Source organism: Egretta garzetta, unplaced genomic scaffold (genome assembly GCF_000687185.1).
Source record: "Egretta garzetta isolate BGI_Z169 unplaced genomic scaffold, ASM68718v1 scaffold17, whole genome shotgun sequence".
NCBI classification, from domain to species: Eukaryota; Metazoa; Chordata; class Aves; order Pelecaniformes; family Ardeidae; genus Egretta; species Egretta garzetta.
In genome coordinates, this window is record NW_009260136.1 from 740,669 (window position 1) to 761,974 (window position 21,306).

A 21,306-nucleotide genomic window follows, 5' to 3' on the forward strand; every position below is an offset into this window, starting at 1 on the left:
GATTTGGGCTGGTTTAAGCTTAGCCCAGTGCTTAGCCTAAGCTGAGCTGAATCAGCGGAGGCCTCTCATGGGGATGGCATCTCTAAGGAAGCTGTACCATTTAAGTATACAATTTGTAGTATTTGCATACTACAGATATGGCAAAGGGCGGCTTTAACCAGTGCTACAGTGCTATCGCTGTAAAGGACAACTTCCCAGTGTAATATGAGTGTGTGGATAGCTGGCTGATACATGATGTTTCATCTTACGCTAGCTTGCTGTTAACACTTGACCAAGCTAAGTTTACAGAGCACCTTGCAGATGATCAGGCTTTGTTTAAACCTCTGTTTTCTTGCAGTAAATTGCTTGGATCAACACGTCGAAAAGTCTCCAAACAGAGTGGCTTTGATTTGGGAGAGAGATGAGCCTGGCACTGCAGTGCATGTCACGTACAGGTATGGTGCCTTCTCACGATGCTTTATGATGCCTGGCAATGTGGTGGGGCAGGGAGAAGAGCTGCTGCTTTGAAATCAGACCTCGGTGAAACTCTGCTTTCTGCCAAGGTGCTCCAGCATATAGGACATGCAGCCGCAGAACTGCAGCTGGGTTGTGGTGTCATGATGAGATAGCTCCTGAAAAATGGAGTCATGTTCCCAGCGAGAAATTATATTCTTCCCTTGGCTTCTTCATGGAGAGGGCTCCCTGATCTTAGAACCCGTGTAATAAACATATTACAGGGTGAGAGGTACAGTGGACGTAAGTTAGTCACAGCTCCTGAAAATTTCAGATTCAGATCTGGCATCATCTTCTGCTTATGACGTTAATCAGGCCTGCCTGTAGATTCCCTCTCTCTAAGTAAGGGCTTTTAGAAGAGAACGGCTTGCTTTTTCTCCCTGGCTTATGCTCTCATCTGCCAGTTTCCTTTTTGCTTGTTGAAAGTGTTCATGGGAAAAGTTCTGTGAGCAGCTTTTGGGTTTAGCACAGCAGCAAATGTCTTGGTGCAAACAACACCTTGCATTGATGGTCAATATCGTGATACTGAGTCCTGGCTGGAGGGGATTTGAAGGTCCCTGTGTTCTCTTCCCCATCCTCAGTGCGGTTTAGAGCAACCCTGAGGCTGCTCTGGGTGATGCTGACTTGTAATTGCTGCTGTAGATTGTAGGGTTTGTTAGCATATGGCAGTTTTCAAGCATATTTCTCTTGTCCCTGCTATGTGCCCTCATTTAAGGAGACAGGCCTGCCTGCAAAAATGCTTTTTACATCATCTGTCTCTCTAGTGAGAGTTAAAGGTTTCCCAGACTTGTCTGTTCCTCAGTGTGTATTTTGATCTGCTGGGTCAGAAAGCAGAGGGGATGTAGGAAGTCCTGGCATCTGACTCTTTTACAAAATGTTTTCTATAGCTTGTTGATGGTTGGGATTCCTAGAGCTTCTTGAGTCTAAATAGGTTCTGGTGGTCTGGTTCACCTCCAGCATTTATCAAAGTTCCTGAAAACAGTATTCATTGGAGTGAAGAAGTTGGTCATCAGGGAGCAGTGGGTGTACAAATAGCGTTGAGAGATTAGTGCTCCATGCAGCAGAAATAAACACTGCCTGATATAAAGCTGTGGAAGAAGTGGATTGGTTTTGATCTTGGTATTGTTATTTGATGGGCTGTGTAGGCACGTTAGAGTGTAAATGTCTTGTAACCAACTGCATAGCCTGGCTAAATGCTTTGAGTTTTGCTTTTGCCATTCCGGTGGTAGAAAAGGAGATGGAATTGAAGGTTTCTCCCAGAGTTTGGGGAGATGTGTGTACTTTTACTGCTCTCTTCATGCCCCGGGTGTGAAAATGGGGGTAGGTTGGAGGTGGGAACTGTGCTCTGATTCACCTGAGAAGCAGAGCAGGCCATCAGACAGCGCAGCCTCATTCACGGCAGCTCTAGCCTCACCCTTAGGCTGTGCAATTTGAAAGGTGCTGAGCTGCTCCAGACCCTCAAACCATCTTCTTGGGATCTCTGGAGAAATGAGAAGGCCTTTCTGAACAGCAACAGAACCATTTTTTTTTTCTTGGCCATGCCAAAATGTCTTTGGAGGAAAGTGTATTTTCAGCCTGTGGATTGGCAATTGCTGTAGCTGGAAGACAAGTAACCCAGATCTGAAAACTGAATCAATCTTTGTGCAGCTTTACAAAGACACAGTAACTAGCAACCAGAAAGAAAAACATCCAAGTGAAAGACAAGTTGGTGACCTCCATTTTCAAACTTCTGCGTGTGTTTGAGAGCCATGTTCCTGTTTCTGCCTGTTACTCTTGGTGAGCTGTTACTGCATTTGAGTGACACAGTTCCTCAAGAGACTTTGGTCCTACAATGTGGTAAAACGGGTCACTTGGTTCTCTGCTTATCTCATTAAGTCAGGAATAGCTTCGTTGAAAGCAATGATATTACATGGGTGTGTGCGCAAGGAGTGGATCAACAGTTTTGACTTTTCTGTGATCTTTGGGCTGCATTTTTAAAGGTTTTAAATGGGGCAGTAAGGTTTTCTAAGGCATCTTGGCACTGACCTTCCTTTGAGGATGAGCTAGTTGAAAACTTTTTGCATCTTGTTTTAGCTAGAAGTTTTGTGAGGGAAACCAGATCAGAAAAAGAAGTAGCTCAGAAGCTGTGGTGCTGGTTGAGTAATCTGCCAAGAGCCTTCTGTAGCAGGGTGATCTCTGCATGCTAGCCTCGGTGCAGGACCGCCCCAGCATGAAGAGGGAGTGAAGGGAATGCTGGATATCAGGAGGACCCAAACTCCGGTGTCTGTGGCAGAGATGTCCCCCTTTCCTTAGGATCTGGATGGGCTGTTAATAGCACAGCAGCCTTAAAGTCATGTGCAAGGAAGGTAAAGACTTTAATTTGGCCATTAGCTTCATGGACTGGCTTTGAGGAAGGTCCTGGAATGTCAGCTGGGAGGTGTCCAGAGCTTACATGTAGAGAAGTCCATGGCACCAGTTTGTTGCATTATCTGCTTTGCAAAGCTTGCCACTGTGAGCTGTTTTTCCTTGTAGATAAGCCCTGGGTGGCAAAAGGAAAGACGCAGCTACTGGTGTGGGTGCTCTCCCTTCTCCTCTGGGGAGCTGTCAGGGGCAAGAAAACAGCTGAGCGCTGGCCCTATTCCCATCACGGCCTGCAAAGGAAGCAGGCGGCTGTGCAGGAAAAGGGCTGGAACAGTCTTCCTCCTTCCCGAGGAAGGGAAAGCCTCCATCAGCGGGGCTTCCTCCGTGCATTGGCAAGAAAATGCAGCTGCATTCGAAAGTGCTGTCCCAGCTTGCTCACCTTTGGGAGAAATAAGAGCCTCCGTTTGCCTCTGCTGCCCCACTAACTGCCTAACTTGCAGGGAGCAAGAGTTGCTGGGGCTGAGCTGTAAGTCAGTCTACATCCCTATGCATGCTTGTCAGCAAGATGGGTTGTGTTTATGCAACTGACTTAAGTGCTCTGTGCTAGGAGAGGAATTCAGACTTCTCCTTATTGGCAAAGATACGCAAAGCCATGGGTGAAACATTTTAGCTTTGCTTGAAGGATGGCCCTTAAAAGCTCAGTTGTGATGATATTTTTCACTGCTGAGTTTTGTCCTGTCTTTCCAGCTGATGCAACTCAGCCTTGTGGTAAAAAAATAATTCCCTGGCCCTTCTTGTGTTTTTTCCCCCTCCGGGTTTCATTTTTATCAGCTAGAAATTCAAAATATCTCCAGTTTTGAATGGGAAGGCAGGAGACTTGTTTTTTTACTGCTTTGTGACAACAGGGCATGCAGCCCTCCTGGGATTTGGTGGCTGCAGTCAGCAAAGTGGGGACAGGTCGCGCCAATCTGTTATCAAGAGGTCTGGCTCTCTGGAGGCTAAACCACCGTAAAACTACTGATAGGGCACTGGCAAAGTAGCACTTAACCCACAGGAGTATGCTGCTGTGAGCAGCCAGCTGAATTTATTGGCAGAAGGGTCCAACCCGTCTGGGAGTGTTTTGTCCTGCGCTGTGGATGTCGTCAGGGCCCAGGAGCTTTGAAACCTTGCAGAGGAATTCCCTAATGCATTGCTGAGGCTGGGTTTTAAAGGGCGCTGTATTATCAAGTGCCCTATATAAGCAGGTAGAGTTGGTGCCTGGAGCTGTTGGGCTGTAGCCTCTGTAAGCTCAGCAACAGGGAATGTTGAAGACAGCAGCTAAAGTTATGCCAGACCTCCCCCTTTCCGACATGGGGTTATTTATTCTCTCTGGTGTTCCCTTGTTTACCACAGTCTCTACAATTTAGCCACCTGTGAGCCAGTGTTTCGTAGCACTGCAAAATCCTATGGAAGTTGTGAAAGGGAGCTATGCGAAGAAGTGGGCAGCAGTACACGTTAGCTAACTTGCTTTTGCAAAGGGTTGCAGGCTGGGGCTGAATGGAAGGTTTTTAATTTACAAATGGGCTCCCTCCAGTGCAGAAAATGTTGCGGGCAGAGGGAATGTTCAAGATGCAAAATACAAATTAGGGAGAGGATAGCAGAAGCTTAGGGGGCAGAAATGAGGGTCCTAGGTAGCTTTTCGTAGGGTCCTAGGTAGGTGGGAGAGAAGTGGTTGGACATCTTCATTAGCCACATCACAGCTACGACTTTAACAAGCCATCGAATGGTGTTTCCTCAGCCTGAGCCAAAATGGTTGAAATTGTTTTAGAGATCACAGTAAGACTGCAGCTGGAAGCCAGGTGGGTACTTACCAGGCTGTGCAACACAGAAGGTGTTTCTCATTGACAGCAAACTCTTTTCCTTCTTTCCCGTGTTGGCTTCCTAAGTTGAGGTAGCGAGTAAATCTTGCCCAGGCTTTTGGCTTTCCCCATCCAAGGCAGCTCAGGGACTTCTCACTTTCTCAGCTGAAAAACGTCACAAGGGGTTTTCCTTGCCTTGGGTTCAGGATGTCTGCAGGAAGGCTGGACAATTGTGCTCAGCTTAGCAATTGAACCTGCAGCCCAAAAGCCTCATGTTCAGCTTCATAGTTTTCAGTTATTCTCACTAAAATGGAAAAAACGTTGAGTTTTCCTTTTGTTGAAAAAAGGAAACACGTTTTCTCTATTTACCAAAAAGTGAGGGGAAATAAAGGGTTAAACTGAGGCACTGTCACAGAAGCTGCAGTGAGAGGTGAATAGGTTTGTGCATTATCCTTGTGGCCAGAACATTGACCCGGGAAGAAGGGGTGGGTGTGAAGACCTACTGTGTCCCAGGGGACTTGAACCCACATCTCGAAGGACAGTGCCCGCAGCACTGTGATCACAAGGTATAGAGGCGAGCTTTGAACTCTGCCGCTCCACAGTAATTCATGTAGAGCAACAGCTAGGAGGTGAGATATGAGGTTGGTTTTTTTTGGTTTTTTTTTTTTTACACTAACCTGTTTGTGGCATTTGACCTGAATTTTCAAATAGTTCCAGCCTGATCCAAACTATGGTTCCAGGAAATAAACTGGTTGCTGCAAGAAATACTCAGCCCAGCTGTAGTGCTGAGACAGCAGAGAACATGGCTTGTGCTGAGCCTCCTAAACAGGCACTGCCAAAGCCCATATGCGGCACTGAATATATTAGGAAAATGTTTAGAAATGCGAACATCTTGATGCGATTTTTTTGGATGTAAAAAGAACCAGCTTCCTTTGTTTAGAAAGCTGCAGGCTGTCTTGCTGTGGCAAAAGATAGCATCAGACTTCTTGGAAAAATGTTTCTGTCAGGCATCCTGAAAATGCATCAGTGAAATGCTGTGTGTTGGCGATGGGCTTTATAGGAGTCATTGTTCCAGACATTGAGCGATGGGCTTTGGAAACACAGGCACCACTGTATCTGGGGAGGGATCTGGGAGAAATAATGGTCTGGTAGTTTCTGAACAGAGATGTTGTAAAGATGGCGAGAGAAGTGCTGCGCCTGTTAGATTAAACAGAAGTACTGGCCTGAACAGTGATCTGCTGGCTCTGCTGGAGGGCCAGCATTGCAGGTCTTGTGGTTAGAAGTGATGCTGTGATAGCCGAGGAGATGCCTGCATAGAGGTGATAAGTGCCTAGAAGAGAACAGCATTAACACTCAGTCTTGTTTATGGGCAAAAAGGAAGCACAGCTTATATGGAGAGAGCCAAGAGCTTGAACCCTTAACATTCTAATCTAATCAGTCAAGATCTGATTACTACAGGAAAAGAAAGAAAGAGGTCCGGTTGGTTACCACTGACACCACTTCTGTCCAGCACCAGATCCACATTTCTTATACTGGTCGTTTGCCAGCCTGTGCTCCATCTCATGTTGTCCCACGCCTGTTCTCCTTCACACCACGTCCTGTGCCTCTGCCTCTCAAGGACTCTTATCATACCAGGAGTGTATTTCTTTACACTACCTCATTATGTTAGGGTTGTAAACCATGATGGTAGCATAAAAAGATAAAGAAGCATAAAAAAATATTAACTGTGGTTACCTGGTCAATCAGAAGAATTGCTGTTGACAGTTAAGCCAGGTGAAACAAGGCTGCAGGTAGGTCACAAATTGCTCAGCCAGGGCGAGCATCGCAAGCTGCTTTCCCGAGACCTTGCAAACTCGGTACAAACCCTGTGGCATGTTGCTTGCCACGGCAGTACTGTGTTACAGGGCTGCAGGGAAACAACAGGAGCAGACTGCTCTATCCCTGAAAGTGCAGGCAGGCAGCAACGCTGTGACTGTTGCTTGGGATTTTGCCTTTCTCCCTCTTCTTGTGGTTTGCAGAAGCAGTGCACATCTGCTCCAAGCCTCTGGCCACCCTCTGTCCTTCAGTGGCAATGGCTGAGCCCTTTCAGGGTAGACGTTGTCACTCTGAGCCTCTACTTCCTCTGCTCTTCCTCTGTTTCAAGTTTCAGTGCAGGCAGAAGCTAAGTGAAGATGCTTGCCTTTGCACTGTCTCACTGGCTCCAGGGTGACAGTGTCTAGCCCTGTGTCAGCATCTGATGTATGTTTTCAGTTGATGTGCCTTGCTGCCAGCACACCCCCTGGGTGTGGAAGGGAGGCAGATCCTTCCCTGTGCACAGCCCACTGATGTTTGATGGCATTGCCTCTGTGCCAAGGGTGGGCAGTGCTGGGCTTGAGGTGGGAATTGCTCTTGGCTCTTCCAACCTTGTGTGATGGAGGGACCGCAGCGCCAAGCTTGGCAGCAGTAGCAGGTGGGGAGGGTAATGGCCACGGTTTCCTCCTGCTTAGTTCAGTTAGGTCTGTCCCATGCAGTTCTGCAGGTCAGTGACCCTGCAGGGTGCTCGTTCCTCCCTGAGACATGTCTAGGTTAAGTACTGGAAGTGTGTAACCTGCTGGCATATACTAACAGCCTGCCTGTTAGTTAGCAAAATGTGTGTGAAGGAGTGAGGGAGTCAAGGGAAGGATTCCCAATGTTTCTGATAACTCCCTTTCTTGAACGGGAGGGGAAGCCTGAGTTGCTGCTACAGGAGCCAGAAGACAGACCTGATGCTCAGGGATTTGTGGATTTCTTTGTTGGAGTTCTTGGATTCACCTTCTCTTTGCCTTTGTGTCTGTTCCCCCATGTGCTGCACCACCAAGGGACCTCCAAGGCCTTCCTGTCTCGGCCTTCCAGAGCACAAAGGAGAAGGCAAAGCGAATAGATGCAGGGGCAAAGACTTGGTCCATATTGTCTATGAGCTTGCTCACACACTCTCATTAAGGAAATGTTAAACTGGGGTTAATCATATAAAAACAATGAGAGCTTCTGCCATCCCGGTCAGCGAGACCTGAATAAGCCACAGTGCCAGCCCTAGCCTGAGCTCTCCTGGCATTTCTATTCAGGAGGAAGAGGCTGCAGCTCTGAAAGCATTTGGGTATTTTCCATTGCAGATAAGTGGTTTTTATTTTGCTTTCTCACAACTGCCTGTCTGGGGCTTGTTTCACTTCCTGTGCTCTGCAGTTGAGCAGCTTAGTTTTGTTTTGGCTCTTTAATATTTACCCACATTGAGACTTTTCTCTAATGCAGCATGGGATGAATTCTGGACCAGATAATGGGACCTTTTAGGACAGGGCACAAAAACAAACCTTGGGTGGGAATTCATTATTGCACGGAGTCACACAGTTCATGAGTTTAGTAAAAGTAAGCAAAATAATGCATCTGTCAGGCTGTGCACTTGTGTAGATAGCAGGAAGATGCCTGGTCATGAAGCGCTTGGGAAGAGGTATTGAATGTTGTGCTCTAGAGTTTAGGCTGATCTCTAGGAGGAAATTCAGTCTGGGGTAAAGCCACTACATATCTGCTTTCTGCAGGGCTGTGGTCTCTGCAGTGGCACTTGCCAGCTACAGCCAGAGAGCAGGCACTGAGCGCGCCTGGCCACCTCTCTAAGTTAACTGTGCTTCAGGAGTGGTCTATGTACTTAATGCTGCAGGAATAGTCTTAAAAAAAATAACAAAGTGCTGCGGCTGGGATTCGTGGCTCATGTTTCTTATCTTCCAAAAAGGGGCAGGGAAGTGGTATCCCTCCAGCTATCTGTCTTCATACCTTCTCTGTGGCTGTGTTGCTCCACTGGCCTCACAGTGCAGATGGAGTTTTATCCTAAAGAATTAAGATGCTAAGTTATTCTCAGCCCATGGTTTTGTTATGACATTTCCAAAGTGGAGCACTTGGGCTTTGCCTATTTCCAACTTGCATTGGTTTAAAAAAAGAAACAAGACCATTTTTGATGGACCAGAAACAACATTTTATTTTCAGCTTAGCCACCAGCTGAAAACCGATTCTATTTGTTTGTTTGTTTGTCACAGCTATGGCTAGTTCTGTCAGATAAAGATACATTGGGAGATTCGTGCTTTACAAATTATTATGGTATGCAGACCCCCAAAAATAATATGTTTGTTAACAGTTTTTGGAGCCCCTGGCAGTGTAGCTTACAGACCCCCAAGTGTTCACGGAGGACAGGTTGAAGATGAGTGTGCTAGGGAGCAGAAGCTACCTCTCCCCTCTGGGCTTCAGTACTCAGCGAGTTCCTGAACCCAGAGGACAACTGTCATTCCTGGCAGACTTTGCAAGTCTTCTCTGAGCTGATGGTTGGCACCAGTGAAGTAGAAGGCTCTTCTGCCCCCATGAGGGTCACCTCCTTTGGTGTGAGACCACTCCTCACCTGACACAGTTATCTGTCTTCTTCTCGGAGCCCTTCCACTGCAGGCACACAGAGCTGTTCAGTCTGTGACAGCATCTTGGTCCCAGGCATGCCTGCAATCGTGTTATCCCCCATCCAGGCATCAGAAAAAGTGTTCATGCAAGTCCTTGCCCACAAACAGCTTTTTTGTTCCTTAGAGGAACATTTCAGCTATTAAGTCAGCATGTTGCAGTGGCAGGCTCTGTGAAAAGAGCCTTTGTTCCTGTTCTTGGTGTTACCGAATTTCTCTGTGCAAGAGTGGCTGTGGTTTTACCCTGGTGAGAGCAGTATCTTCGTTCTGTGAGGCCGCTGCACTCTGCAGCAGGGTGAAGTGACCAGAGGAATTCAGGCGGCAGGTGATCTGGCTTTGATGAGAGACTTGTAAAACCTGCCACTCACACAAGTATCTGGGGACTTAATTTCAATTCTCCTTTTCTTCCTATGCATTCAAATGTGTTGCAATTTAAAGAGAAGCTGCTGGTTGTGAAGCACTTCCAGCGGTTCCCCAGCATAAACAGTGCTGGGAGTCTTTGAACAACGGCTTCCATTTTGTCTTGTGTTTATCCCACATGTGTAGCTTCTGATTGATCCTCGTAGGTAAAAAAGGCATCAAGGATGGCTAAAATGGAAACAAGCTTCTGGAGGCAGCAGGACGCCTGCAGCTCTCGCTCGCTTGTCCTTCTGCAGCAAGCGTGGCTCTCTGCCCCCCTTGTCTTCTCTCCCCAATGGCAGGAGCGTCTGGCTTTCACCACACCCCAGGCCACCCTTCTTTAAGATGCAAAAGCTGGTGTGCACTATACTGCTGAGATGACAAAGTCCAGAAGTGATCGTGATGCCTCGCTCGGTTCAAGTTCATCCTTTTTTCTCGCTCGCTTGTCCTTCTGCAGCAAGCGTGGCTCTCTGCCCCCCTTGTCTTCTCTCCCCAATGGCAGGAGCGTCTGGCTTTCACCACACCCCAGGCCACCCTTCTTTAAGATGCAAAAGCTGGTGTGCACTATACTGCTGAGATGACAAAGTCCAGAAGTGATCGTGATGCCTCGCTCGGTTCAAGTTCATCCTTTTTTTGCTCCCCTGTAAAAAACAGGTTGTGCAGTCACATGACAAATGTTGCTTCTGTGCTGCAGGGAACTTCTGGATCTGACTTGCCGTCTTGCCAACACCCTGAAGAAATATGGGATACAGAAAGGGGACAAGGTGGCCATCTATATGTCTGTGTCTCCCTTGTCTGTGGCAGCTATGCTGGCTTGCGCCAGGATTGGTGCCGTTCACACCGTGATCTTCGCTGGATTCAGCGCAGAGTCCTTAGCTGGGAGGATTGTGGACTGTAAGTAGATGCAGACTGGGGAACAAATCCCTCTGGACCGTGCTCCAAGACATATCCAATTCTGTGTTCTTTTGGCAGAAAGAGAAAAGGTTCGTTCTCAGCTGGTGGGACAGTTCGGTCTCCTTTGTGGAGTGTTGTAAAGAGACTTTTCCTTAGTGGCAGATGCAGTATCCTCTGGCCTTAAAAGACTTTATAAATTGCTTAATCTTCGGTCTGCACTGGGTTATTGCCAGACAGCAGTGAAGCTGGAGGGAAAACCAGAGCTTTTGAAGGGGGCCGGATTTGTTCTTTTGCAGTATAATCGCAGTGTTTCTTTGATACTCCTGCACAGTGCTAATTCTGCAGTCTCGATTGTGATACTGTGATTTATATATGGCTCTGAAGTGTTGGCAGCCTGCCCCCACTCTGTTAGCCGTTGTACCAACAGACAGAGCCATTCTTAGCCCAAAGCACTTGTAGTGTGGTTAGGTAAAAAGTAACGCTAAAAATACCAGCAGAAGAACAAAATAGCAAGTGGCTCATGTCCAGTTTCTTTATGGCTAGTGTGAGTCTTACGGCAATTTTCTTTTTTTTTTTCTGTTTTAGTAGAGTTAATCTATAGAGAGCAAGTACATGCTTCAGTTATCCCTCACTTTTGACCACTTCTGCGGAGGTGATGGGCTAAAGAGCCATTGCTCTGCCACCCCAGCTCCGTAATAACATAGTGCAGTACAACTGGAAGTGCTCTGCCAGAGTGCTGCTGCGGGCTGGGGCTTCCAGGAGGTTTCCCCTCAACGTACGGGTGAGTTTGAGGAGGCTGCAGGTACCTCTGAGAGGCTGCTGAGTTTGGTGCTGCTCACATCAGTTTGCAATGGGCACTTACATGCAGCCCCAGAGAGAGGGGGAGAGAGGGGCAGAGGTGCTTGTTCACTAAGGTCGCAGGAAGTCTTGCACTGGTTTTGGTGTGTGAGCTGTTAGGCTAAAGCAGCAGCATTCACTATAACACAGGTAACTGGGAAGAAACTGTTCTGCATGTCAGCTTTGCTAGGCAGGAACGAAGGCATTTAAATTGCAGTGAGTGATACTTAGGCTAGACATTGGGGAAGACTTTCTCATGTTCATGATAGGCATTGGAGTGGACTGGTGGGGAGAGGGTGGGGTAGCTACCATTGGAATGTTTTAGGAAGATTGGACTGACAGCTGTCAGAAATGGATTAGCTGGAGTGGACCCTGCCTTGGGCTGGGGAAAATGGTCTAGATAACCCATGGAGCTTCCAGCTACCCCTAATCTGTGGGTCTCAGGTTTTAGACTGTCAGTGACACTGACTGGTTTTGATTGATAGAAGTTCTGAGTATTTATCACACATGTTGTCCCATACATCATCCCCAAAGGTAATGAAAGCAGGGTGCACATACTAGCCTGGAAGACAGGCTGGTATGTCTGCTAATTCTCTTTTCAGCTGGATGCAAAGCAGTTATCACCTACAACCAGGGAGTTAGGGGAGGCCGAATCATAGAACTGAAGACGACTGTGGATGAAGCTGTGAAGAACTGTCCAAGCATCAAACATGTATTTGTGGCTCAGAGGACGGATAACAAAGTCCAGATGGGTGACCGTGATATTCCCCTTGAGGAGGTATGTTGGTGTTGGTAAACCTTGCCTGTTTCCCCTGATGTTTATTGAAGTATGTGATGTTTGCTGTGCTGGGGATGAGAAATATGGCAGACTAATAAATGTAGGGAACAGCTAACACAGACATCTCTGAGAGACCCGACGCAGGGCTGTTCAGAACACATGCCTGAGAGTCTTGCTGAATGTGTAGGTCATGCACACTCTGGTATTTCGCTTTGGTCTTTGATCTGCTGTAGGCTACACTAGGAATTAGGAGCCAAGGAAGATCAGGCAGTCTCCGTGCTTTCCTTGCATATGTGTGCTGAGCTAAAAGCCTATGAAGCAGCCGCTGCACTGCAGCTTGGCACTCTAGTGTAGCCGCACTAGACCTGCTGGCGATGACTGGCCTTCGTGCTGCCTCTGGAGCAGGTTTTCAGTGTGTGCTGCTCTTCCTGTGCTGCCACAATACCCCGGTGGGCTAACAGATACAGCGGTGTTGCAGTGACCACATCTGTACATCCCTGCAGTCACCTACCTCTGCAGACACCCACCGGCACTCTGGATAACTCCTTTTAGGTCTGAGTGTTGGCTAGCTCATCTTTCTCTCCATTTGTGCATTTTGGACCTGAGCTCTGTAGAGGAAAAGGAGATGCCCCGTATGGCATCTGGATCTTCATCCTCAAACGGATTACCTGTATTTACAGTCTGCTAGGATTGTGAGTTGAAGCAGCTCAATCTATGCCTGATTCATCTCAGCATGGGCAGGGCGTATGATGCTCTTTAGTAGTCTTGCAAACAGTGCTGAGATTTAAGCAACGAGTGTTTCCTGAGACCTGGAGTGCACTGATACCATTGCTGCTGTTATACTGTGTTCAGACACTCTTGTTATGGTTTGCTGTAGGCACTCTCAGACTGGGCACTGTTGAAAGGCAGTGCAGAAATAATCAAGTTCCTGGAGATGCTTAATATAGCCTATGGACAGCATTGTCATTGCCCCATGATGGGAGGACAGTGATGGCTTGGGAATATTTAGAACCTGTGCTTCCTGGGGAAGAACACAGCAGTCATTTTAGTAGCTGGTACACGTGGGACTGCAGCCTAATGCAGAGCTAGTTTTATCAGTGCCAGCAGCAGTAAACAGAAACTACTCATTGTAATAATGCCTGGAAATCACCCTTCTGTAGCCAAGATAATTACTGAGTAGTCCCAGTGCTGGTTACATGAGATAGGAGCAACTATTGGGGTAAGTTAAACAGAGAAAGCAGGTTTTATTCAGAAATTGTCTTTCTGGTCCTTACTCCACAAAGCACATTCTGACGAAGTTCCTTAGTCTGCAAACAGTCTGAGGCACTTTGGTGATCCAAGAGCTGAGCTCAGCCCATTGTCATTTGTAGGGTCTGAAACATAACAAGAATTAAACCATTAATGCTGTTAACTCTGTCATTACTGATCTTTACAGCAGTTGTGCTTTCCAGCTCTTGTGCAGTGGCTTACTGCAAAATTTAAGCTCATGTTGTAATGGAGAACTCCATCTTCGTTTCAAAAACTGGCAAGTCAGCCTGAATTGGTAATGCTGAAATGTCACAAAAAATACCTGAGATGAGCAGGAGTGCTGTAACGCAGAGTCTAAGAATTACATCTGACCCTATCAGCTCCTCATATTTTACTAAGCTTTGTCAGGCACTTTTAAACAACTGGACCTGCCATTGGTAGTGTCCACTTGTAAATACAGTGTGTTTACAGTGTATACTTGTAAAAAAGGCATGCCTAGAAATTCCTTCAAAGAGCCAGCTAACAACCCTTGCAGGAATCATTATTCACCTAGGACAGTACAGAGCTTGAGAGAAGCAAGCCAGCTGTGAATTTTTTACAGCCATATGTTGAGCATCTGGAACACAGTGATTACTGCAAGCTTGTACATGGATAACAAAAATGTTCAACCTTGTCCTGAAAAATGTACAATCTGGGCAGACAAGCCCTCTGCTGCTACAAGGTTCAGTGACCACAAGCAGCACTTTCAAAGTACATTATTTCCCCTTCCTCTGCTGGACTGGGCACACAAGCTGGGCCAAAAGTTTGCTCTGACCTAGTAGGACATTGCATCCTTCCTGCACATGGTTCTGACTGTGAGGAGAGGGTCTCACCCACCTGGCCAGACAGTAGAGTATGAGGAGAGTGACAGAGGCAGGAGAGTAAAGCACTCTCCTTCTCATGCGTAAAAGCAGTTAGAATTTGAGGATCAAATGGACAGGACAGTCATCCACTGCTGGAGCCAGGGAAGGGAGATGAATGCACAGTAGCACTGTGGTTTTAAAAGGAAAAGGAAGGTCCTAAACAGTGTCCAGTCAGCCTTGCTGCTGCTGCCAACTGTGGTTCATGTTTGCAGTCACACTTTGGTTTTCTACCAGCAGCTTGCAAAGGCTTGAAATACGACCTACCATTTTTTTCCTGAAATGTTATTTTGTCTGGCCAATTCCCCTTGACTTCTGTGCCTAGCAGAGGTATTGGTGGAAAGGCTGAGTGCTATGTGTCCACAGGAACCTTTCCACTAGGTGAGCACCTATAATAAATACATCCATGGATGTTTGGGGGGGGGGAAACAGCAATGGTGGGTTTTGTCTCTGGACACTGCTGACATGCTTACAGATGGAGTATCGGTTGGCTCCATATAGCCAAGGTTTTTCTGTCATTACCACCTTCTTTTCCTTAGGAGATGGCCAAGGCAGCTTCTGTATGCACTCCAGAGAGCATGGACAGCGAAGACATGCTTTTCATGCTGTATACCTCAGGCAGCACTGGGAAACCCAAAGGAATCGTTCACACCCAGGCTGGATACCTGCTGTACGCTGCTGTCACGCACAAGGTAACTCAGCTGCATCCACTGGAAAAGGTTCACTTACCTTCCGACAGTACTAACGAGAGGGACTTGGACTGGTGAGGAGTGCTGCGTTCTGTGCTTGCTGCCCAATTGGCTTGTTGGGTGTAAACAAACTGAAAAATGTCTGAGAATGTGTAATTAATCTTGACGATTTGTTCCTGGGTAATATAATACTATGCAAACCACAGCCTAGAGTTATGAAAGGAAGGAAACCGCAGTGCTGCTACTTTTGCATTTAGAGTGTGCTAGTGTTGCAGGCCAGAATTTGTGGACGTTAAGGCGATGCAGCTGAGGAGATTCTGGTAAGTATCTTCCTGGCATTGGCATTGTGGGTATCACTGTAGTATTTTGCAGTGGGGTGCTGGCCTTTTTTATTTTAGAGGGCATGTGGACTCTTAAAACAACGTCTTTGCATAGCACTTTTTGTCTGAAGATCAAAAATTACATTCATGCTCTGTGGTTGCACCTTCGTGCTGCTTTTCTATGTGATCTAGGCTAAATGTTTTAACTCCCTTTCTCATGAAGAAGAAAAAGTCAAGGCACTGCTTCTTGAAGCTTCTGGTCTGAGCTCTACATATGAAAAGGTAACAGTGAAACGTGGAGAGGATTGTGGTGAAAGATCTTCATCTGGCTTTAGTGGTATCACCCTGTGTGTAATCACACACAATTCAGGCAGAGGTTTTCTTTCTTTGGGCTGTCAGAGTTGAATTTTTAGAAGATCTGAATGTTCAAGTGTCCGACTTCTCTGCATGAAGGGTATTTGTTATGTCAGCTTTACTAAGTGACAGTGTGATTTCCAAGGCATCTCTTTCTTTCTTAGTCCAGAAGGTGGATCCTGCACCCTGGTGCAGATATGCAGGGAGGCACAGTGTGCAGCTGCGGTGCCTTTAGAGGTACTTCAGACCCTGAGAGGGAAAGTCATTTGCAGAAGTAAGGTGAGAATTGGCTGTCCTAGGGATCAGCTGCCTGTGTGGCCTCTGTGGTCTTTGCACACTCATGTGTGACACTCTTGTCACGCTTGTGGAGTTTTCTTTTTCTTTCATTTAAAACATAAAGCTGACTCTGCCTTATGAGTCAGGACCTCTTCACCATACGGTAGAGGAGTTACATTTACAGTGGGAAGCATTTTCCGTAACCAAGACAAGATAATGAGTTCTCCAAGATTTTTATCTTGGATTTGATGAGCAGGAGAGGGGTGCATCTGGAAAGCGAGGCACTGATAGAGAAGCTGCGCAGCTAAGAACATTTCTCAGAAAATGTTTCATGGTCACGTGTCAGTTTCTCCAGCTTTCTTAGGGAAACCTGTTCATATTCATGAGGGGTCTGAGGCTCTGTGGCCCTGAAGTTCAGGCTCAGCTCTCCCATGTGAACTGCCTGAAGTAGGCAACCTTAGGTATCAGGGCTCTGGGATTTGATTGTAAGCTTTGTTGCTCCAGTCTGAGCAGCTGCTGGTACAGCCATGCTCCCTACTGTTTGCAAAAGCAGTCAGGAGCCTGGAAGCACTGATACTGGTCCTTCTGCTTCCTCACCTTGGGCTGGCCTTTGTGTTGCTGCGCCCCATGTGCCTGGCGCCGCTCGCACTGTGCGCTCTCTTGCTTCCACTTAGATGTCCAGTCCAGCACCTTACCTTTAAGCTCTTTGTGCCTGCCAACAGAAAGTCAGCTGGCCTTACATTTGTCTTTGCAGTATGTATTTGACTACCAGCAAGGCGATGTTTTTGGCTGTGTGGCTGACATTGGCTGGATCACGGGACATAGCTATGTTGTGTATGGACCACTCTGCAATGGAGCCACCTCTGTCCTGTTTGAAAGCACTCCAGTGTACCCTAACCCAGGTGAGGAAGTGGTGGGCAAAGGTTTGGCTAGACATGGCAGTGTGACAAAGGAGATTTAGAAACCCATCTGGTGTGACCTGCCTGCTCAGGGGAGGTAAGTGCCGTTTCTTTGGTACATGTGTCTATAACATTCAGGAACATCTGTGCATCCAGGGTAGGAAAAAAAAAAGTTGCTATTGGTTTTGCTCTGTACTCACAGTAGTCACAGCTTTAGCTTTTGCTGCTAACCTTCCTGGTGAGCATTTGTGGCAGCGTGTCAGTGCTAGACAGATAAAAAACCTGGTTTTGATTTTTGCAGGTCGTTACTGGGAAGTGGTACAAAGGTTGAAAATTAATCAGTTTTATGGAGCACCTACGGCTATACGCTTGCTGCTGAATTATGGAGAAGAGTGGGTGAAGAAATATGACAGATCTTCCTTGAAGACCTTGGGATCAGGTAAGGGGCATGAAATCTTCTGAAAAAGTTGGGGGGTCCTAGCTGGTGAAAAGAAGGTATCAGAGGAGCTCAGCTGACCAGATGGGGGGTTTATAAATAAATCATAAAGCAGGCTCCATGTCTGGCTTTTCAGATATTTTCTCAGCGGAAGGAGAAACAAACTGAAGTTGGGGCCATTGAACCTTAGTGTGATTGCCTGTTTCCTAGCTTATTTTGCAGGATCACATTCTTTGCTAAAAAGATTTATCCAATGGTAAATGACATCACTTCGAATTTTACCGGCTTAGGAGACCCAAGCAGCATTTTCCTGCATTATTTAGGATTCTAGAGGTTCTTATACGTGACCTGCATTGATTAGTTACTTTCAGTGATATTTATTGCTTGTCTTTTGGTCTTTCTGTAAAAAGTCAGTCCTTAGTTACATGAGTACATTACAGTCTTTTGCACATCCCGACAAAAATGCTGTAAGCACCAATGCAAGAATGAACTGCCTGCAACCCTCTGAGTCTCAGGCTGCTTCCTTTCTTTATTTTGGTCTAGTGGGAGAACCCATCAACCACGAAGCTTGGCAGTGGTTCTACCACGTGGTGGGAGAAGGGCGCTGCACCCTTGTGGACACATGGTGGCAGACAGGTAAAAGGCGTCTTTTGGGGAGCGTGGAGGGCCCTGACTGTTGACGGGTTGCTGGTGGGTAGAGGAGAATTAATACACTTCAATTGGATCCAATGAGTCTGTCAAAAAAACCCTCCTGGCATTTTGATCAGCTTTTGAAAGTCACTGGGGAGTTTCAGCACATAATAGCAATGTAACAGCACATAAAAGCAAGAGCAACGTGACAGCATATAAAAGCAATAGCAGTGTTGTTTTGTTGTGGTTTTTTTTTTCTTTCCCCCTCTAAATGTTCTTTGATATTTTGAATGCTGGAAAATCTCAATTGGTTCTAGAAACAGGAGGCAGAAACTGAATTTCTGAGCAAAGCTGGGAGTAGGCAACTTGAATTGGAAACCTCATTTTCAATTCTTTATCCGACTGTACTGACCTTGATATGGTCTTATCACAAACAGGCATTTATAGCACCATATAGCCACAATCTGTACTTAAGTGTGCTTTGTTTCCCTTCTTGGGAACGGTCAGAGGAGGATGGAATACGAAGCTGTGTAGTTAAAGTGACCTAGTGCAAGTGCTCTGGTGGATTGGAATGGAATGAGTGGAGGTTTGCTGGCTGTGCATCGGGTGGGCAGGGGACAGTGGCTGTCACCCAGCAGGGCTCCCTGGGAGCAGCTTCTCCCAGAAGTAGTATGCTGTAGTTGCTTTGGCCCTGGACCTTCGATGCCTCAAAAAGGAGCGCGCTTCTATTTTGGCAACACGCTTGGCCCAGCTGTGTGCATCAGTTAAGGCTCGTTTTCCGTTTACAACCTGTTGGACAGAGTGACTGGCTCTCATGGATCCCTGTCTGTTTGAAGCAGAGCTGGTCCCTGCCTCCTGCCCTCCCTGGCCAGCAGCGGAGAGAGGCCACAGCGCTGCACTCCGGCTGGGCCCCTGCTGCCTGGTGGGGCCCTGCACTTGAAGGAGTCCTGCAGCTCCTTCCCAGCCACCTCATCATCCAGTCCTCTCTTCTGGGCACCAACATTCAAGAGTTGCCAAAGGCATCTTGCAATATGCCCTTCTCAAGCTGTGAACCACACAGTTTGCCATGGAGCTATGAACTTAAAGGACGCAGCAGAGCTGCTGGCATTCTGCCTCTCCTGAAAAAAAGCTGTTGCTACTCTTAAATTTCTAGCTGCCATTGGGCAGAATATTAATTTCCTTTCCAGTCAAGCTGCTCTTGATTTCATCCTTATTCCTGCTAGCAGGCTGTCTCTTCAGCATCCCTGTGGCCCATCTCAATGTGATGAAGTAGCTTCTGGCACACAACCAAGTTCCACTTGATCCAGACCAGACTTGCATACTCTTTATTTTCAGATTCAAAATAAAAGCACCCCAGATTTCAGAACAGTAATGTTAACTACTATCTACTTCAATTACTAATCTCTTAAACCATCTGGGTTCTCACATGCTGAGCAGAAGGAAAGCTGACTGGCTAGGTGCTATATGCTTTCCTCCTCACTGTTCTGAAATAAAACACCGTGGAGAAGCAGTTGATTAGTGTACGGTGACAGAGTTGCGAAGAATCTTTTTTTACCCTAACATTTTTTTGTTTTAGTTTGTCTTCAGTTAACTGGTGCATGCAGTGTGCATGCAGTGTCTCCTATTTCCTCCAAAGTATAGGGTTAGATCTTACATTAAATTGTATTTCTCCTGGGTTTTTGGAGCAACAACTGTCAGGTGAGAGGTTTAAGAACATTTGCTGGACAGTCTGTAAGTGCAGAGTGCTTGATCTTACCTTGAACCAGGCATAGTTCTGCAGGTAAACAGTTACCAACTCCTGGAAGCATGATATAATGATAAATATTCATTAAATTGATTTTATTAGAAAGTAGAATCAATCTTTCTCCACAGTTGATGCTTCCAATAAAGAGAAAGCCAAATTAATCTTGGAAACATTATATACGCCATTTGAACGTAAAGGGACCACGGAAGGAGATCATAGAAATAGTTTGATGGATGCTGGCTGCGGTCTTGCAGTGTCACCTGTCATAGACAATTTTGATACAGCTTGTTAATTGTACTGTTGTATGCCACGTCCTCTATGGTATGTTGCTCTCCAAAGCAGCAATGTGTTGCCAGCTAATAAAGCCTGGTAGGCATAAAGATCAGCAAATGGTGATTTAAGAATCCACTTGAAAGTCTTTGGATGAGCAAAAGAGTGAGATGATAGCAATTATGAGAAGCAATTTAAGTAGCGTGGTATGTGTAGATGAGAGAGATGGAAAATTCCTTTGGCTCTTACTGTTAAAATATTAGGTATTGCTGTGCTGTGATTGACAGTAATAGAATCAAAGCTGTGTTTGAGTTTCAGGTGTAGTTCTTCACAGGGCGGAGGAGACACTAGGTATTTTTACTTCTGTCATCAGTTTTATAAAAAAAGTGCAGCTGTTGTTGTATGCAGCTGTGAACAAAAGCTGGTTTTGAAAGACATCTCTGAATAGGCCCTGGAAGCTTTTGTTGTTGGCATCATCTTCAGTGATTTAGACTGGGCTGGTGTTTCTGAGATGGATTCCCCCCGAATTAGTCAGCCCAATCTGTCTGTGGTGGCAGAGAGTACATGCTCCACCCTGCTGCCAGAGGTGATTTACCCGTGGCAGAGGGGAGCCTGTTTCGATGCATCACCCTCCCTACTCAGACTCTGCTGTCCTTGCTTAAAGTCTGGGTGGATTTGCACTACGGTGACAGTGTGGGCACAGGTAATGTGGAAGCACAGCTTTTCTTCTGACAGCTTTGCCTCTAAAGAGACAGGCTTCATAAGGGCAAGGTAGAGCCTAGAAGCCTTGCTAGCTGTCATATGACAGTGGCTAAAATCAGTACTTCTAAACCAGTTTAAAATAGGTCTTTACCATGCAAATAATTTTTAAAGCACCCTTGCCACCATGCAGCACCCTCTGGAATGTGACTTTACTGCCTTGTGTGCAGCTGGCTGCAGGATGTGTAGGATGTGGCAAAACCCATGGAGAACCATAGCTTGCAGTGCTGTATTCAGAATGAGCACTGGCTTAGGAAGAGCAACCATCACTTTAATTAAGGTTCCCTGCGCTGATGCAGGTTTTGTCTGTGCAAAAAGAGAACAGTAGGTGTCTGGGGTGCTTTTTTCTTTTTCTGAAAAAATTCAAGATGACTCTTTCAAAATAAACAGGAAGGTGTGAAGTGGGTGCATGCCCGTCAATGAAATGTGATGCAGTTTTATGTGTAAGCCACATGTGAAACTATTTTCTGCAGGTCTGAAGCTTAGGGTTCCTCAAAGAGACTCTTCCTCATAGCTACATCAGGGCAGCTGGATGCAAATGCCAGGTCAAATTCAGCCTTTCCAACCCCTGGTTTCAGTTTTCACAACCTCAGCAAAGCCGGTAGAGAAATGCGCTCTCAAAGTGGCAGAACATACCTTTATTTATAGAGCTGTATTTTAAAAAGCCTAATACTCCTTTGTTTTTGTTTCTTTCTTGTGTTTCTGATCTAGTTTCAGAATAGAAAAGATCTGATTAAGGTTGGAATCTGATTTAATGTT

General features: G+C 46.4%; 1 protein-coding gene across 3 annotated transcripts in view; it reads left to right on the forward strand.

Annotated features, from left to right (window-relative positions):
* Nucleotides 1-285: 285 nt before the first annotated feature.
* ACSS1 (acyl-CoA synthetase short chain family member 1) overlaps nucleotides 286-21,306 on the forward strand; it is a 39,630-nt gene continuing 18,609 nt past the window's right edge. For all 3 annotated transcript variants that reach the window (XM_035897059.1, XM_009641652.2, XM_035897060.1), the window contains exons 1-7: nucleotides 286-434; nucleotides 10,209-10,408; nucleotides 11,848-12,023; nucleotides 14,710-14,862; nucleotides 16,564-16,711; nucleotides 17,010-17,147; nucleotides 17,688-17,780. In XM_035897059.1, the coding sequence (XP_035752952.1) occupies nucleotides 301-434; nucleotides 10,209-10,408; nucleotides 11,848-12,023; nucleotides 14,710-14,862; nucleotides 16,564-16,711; nucleotides 17,010-17,147; nucleotides 17,688-17,780 (1,042 nt within the window). In that variant the 5' untranslated portion in view covers nucleotides 286-300. The remainder of the gene's footprint in view (nucleotides 435-10,208; nucleotides 10,409-11,847; nucleotides 12,024-14,709; nucleotides 14,863-16,563; nucleotides 16,712-17,009; nucleotides 17,148-17,687; nucleotides 17,781-21,306) is intronic.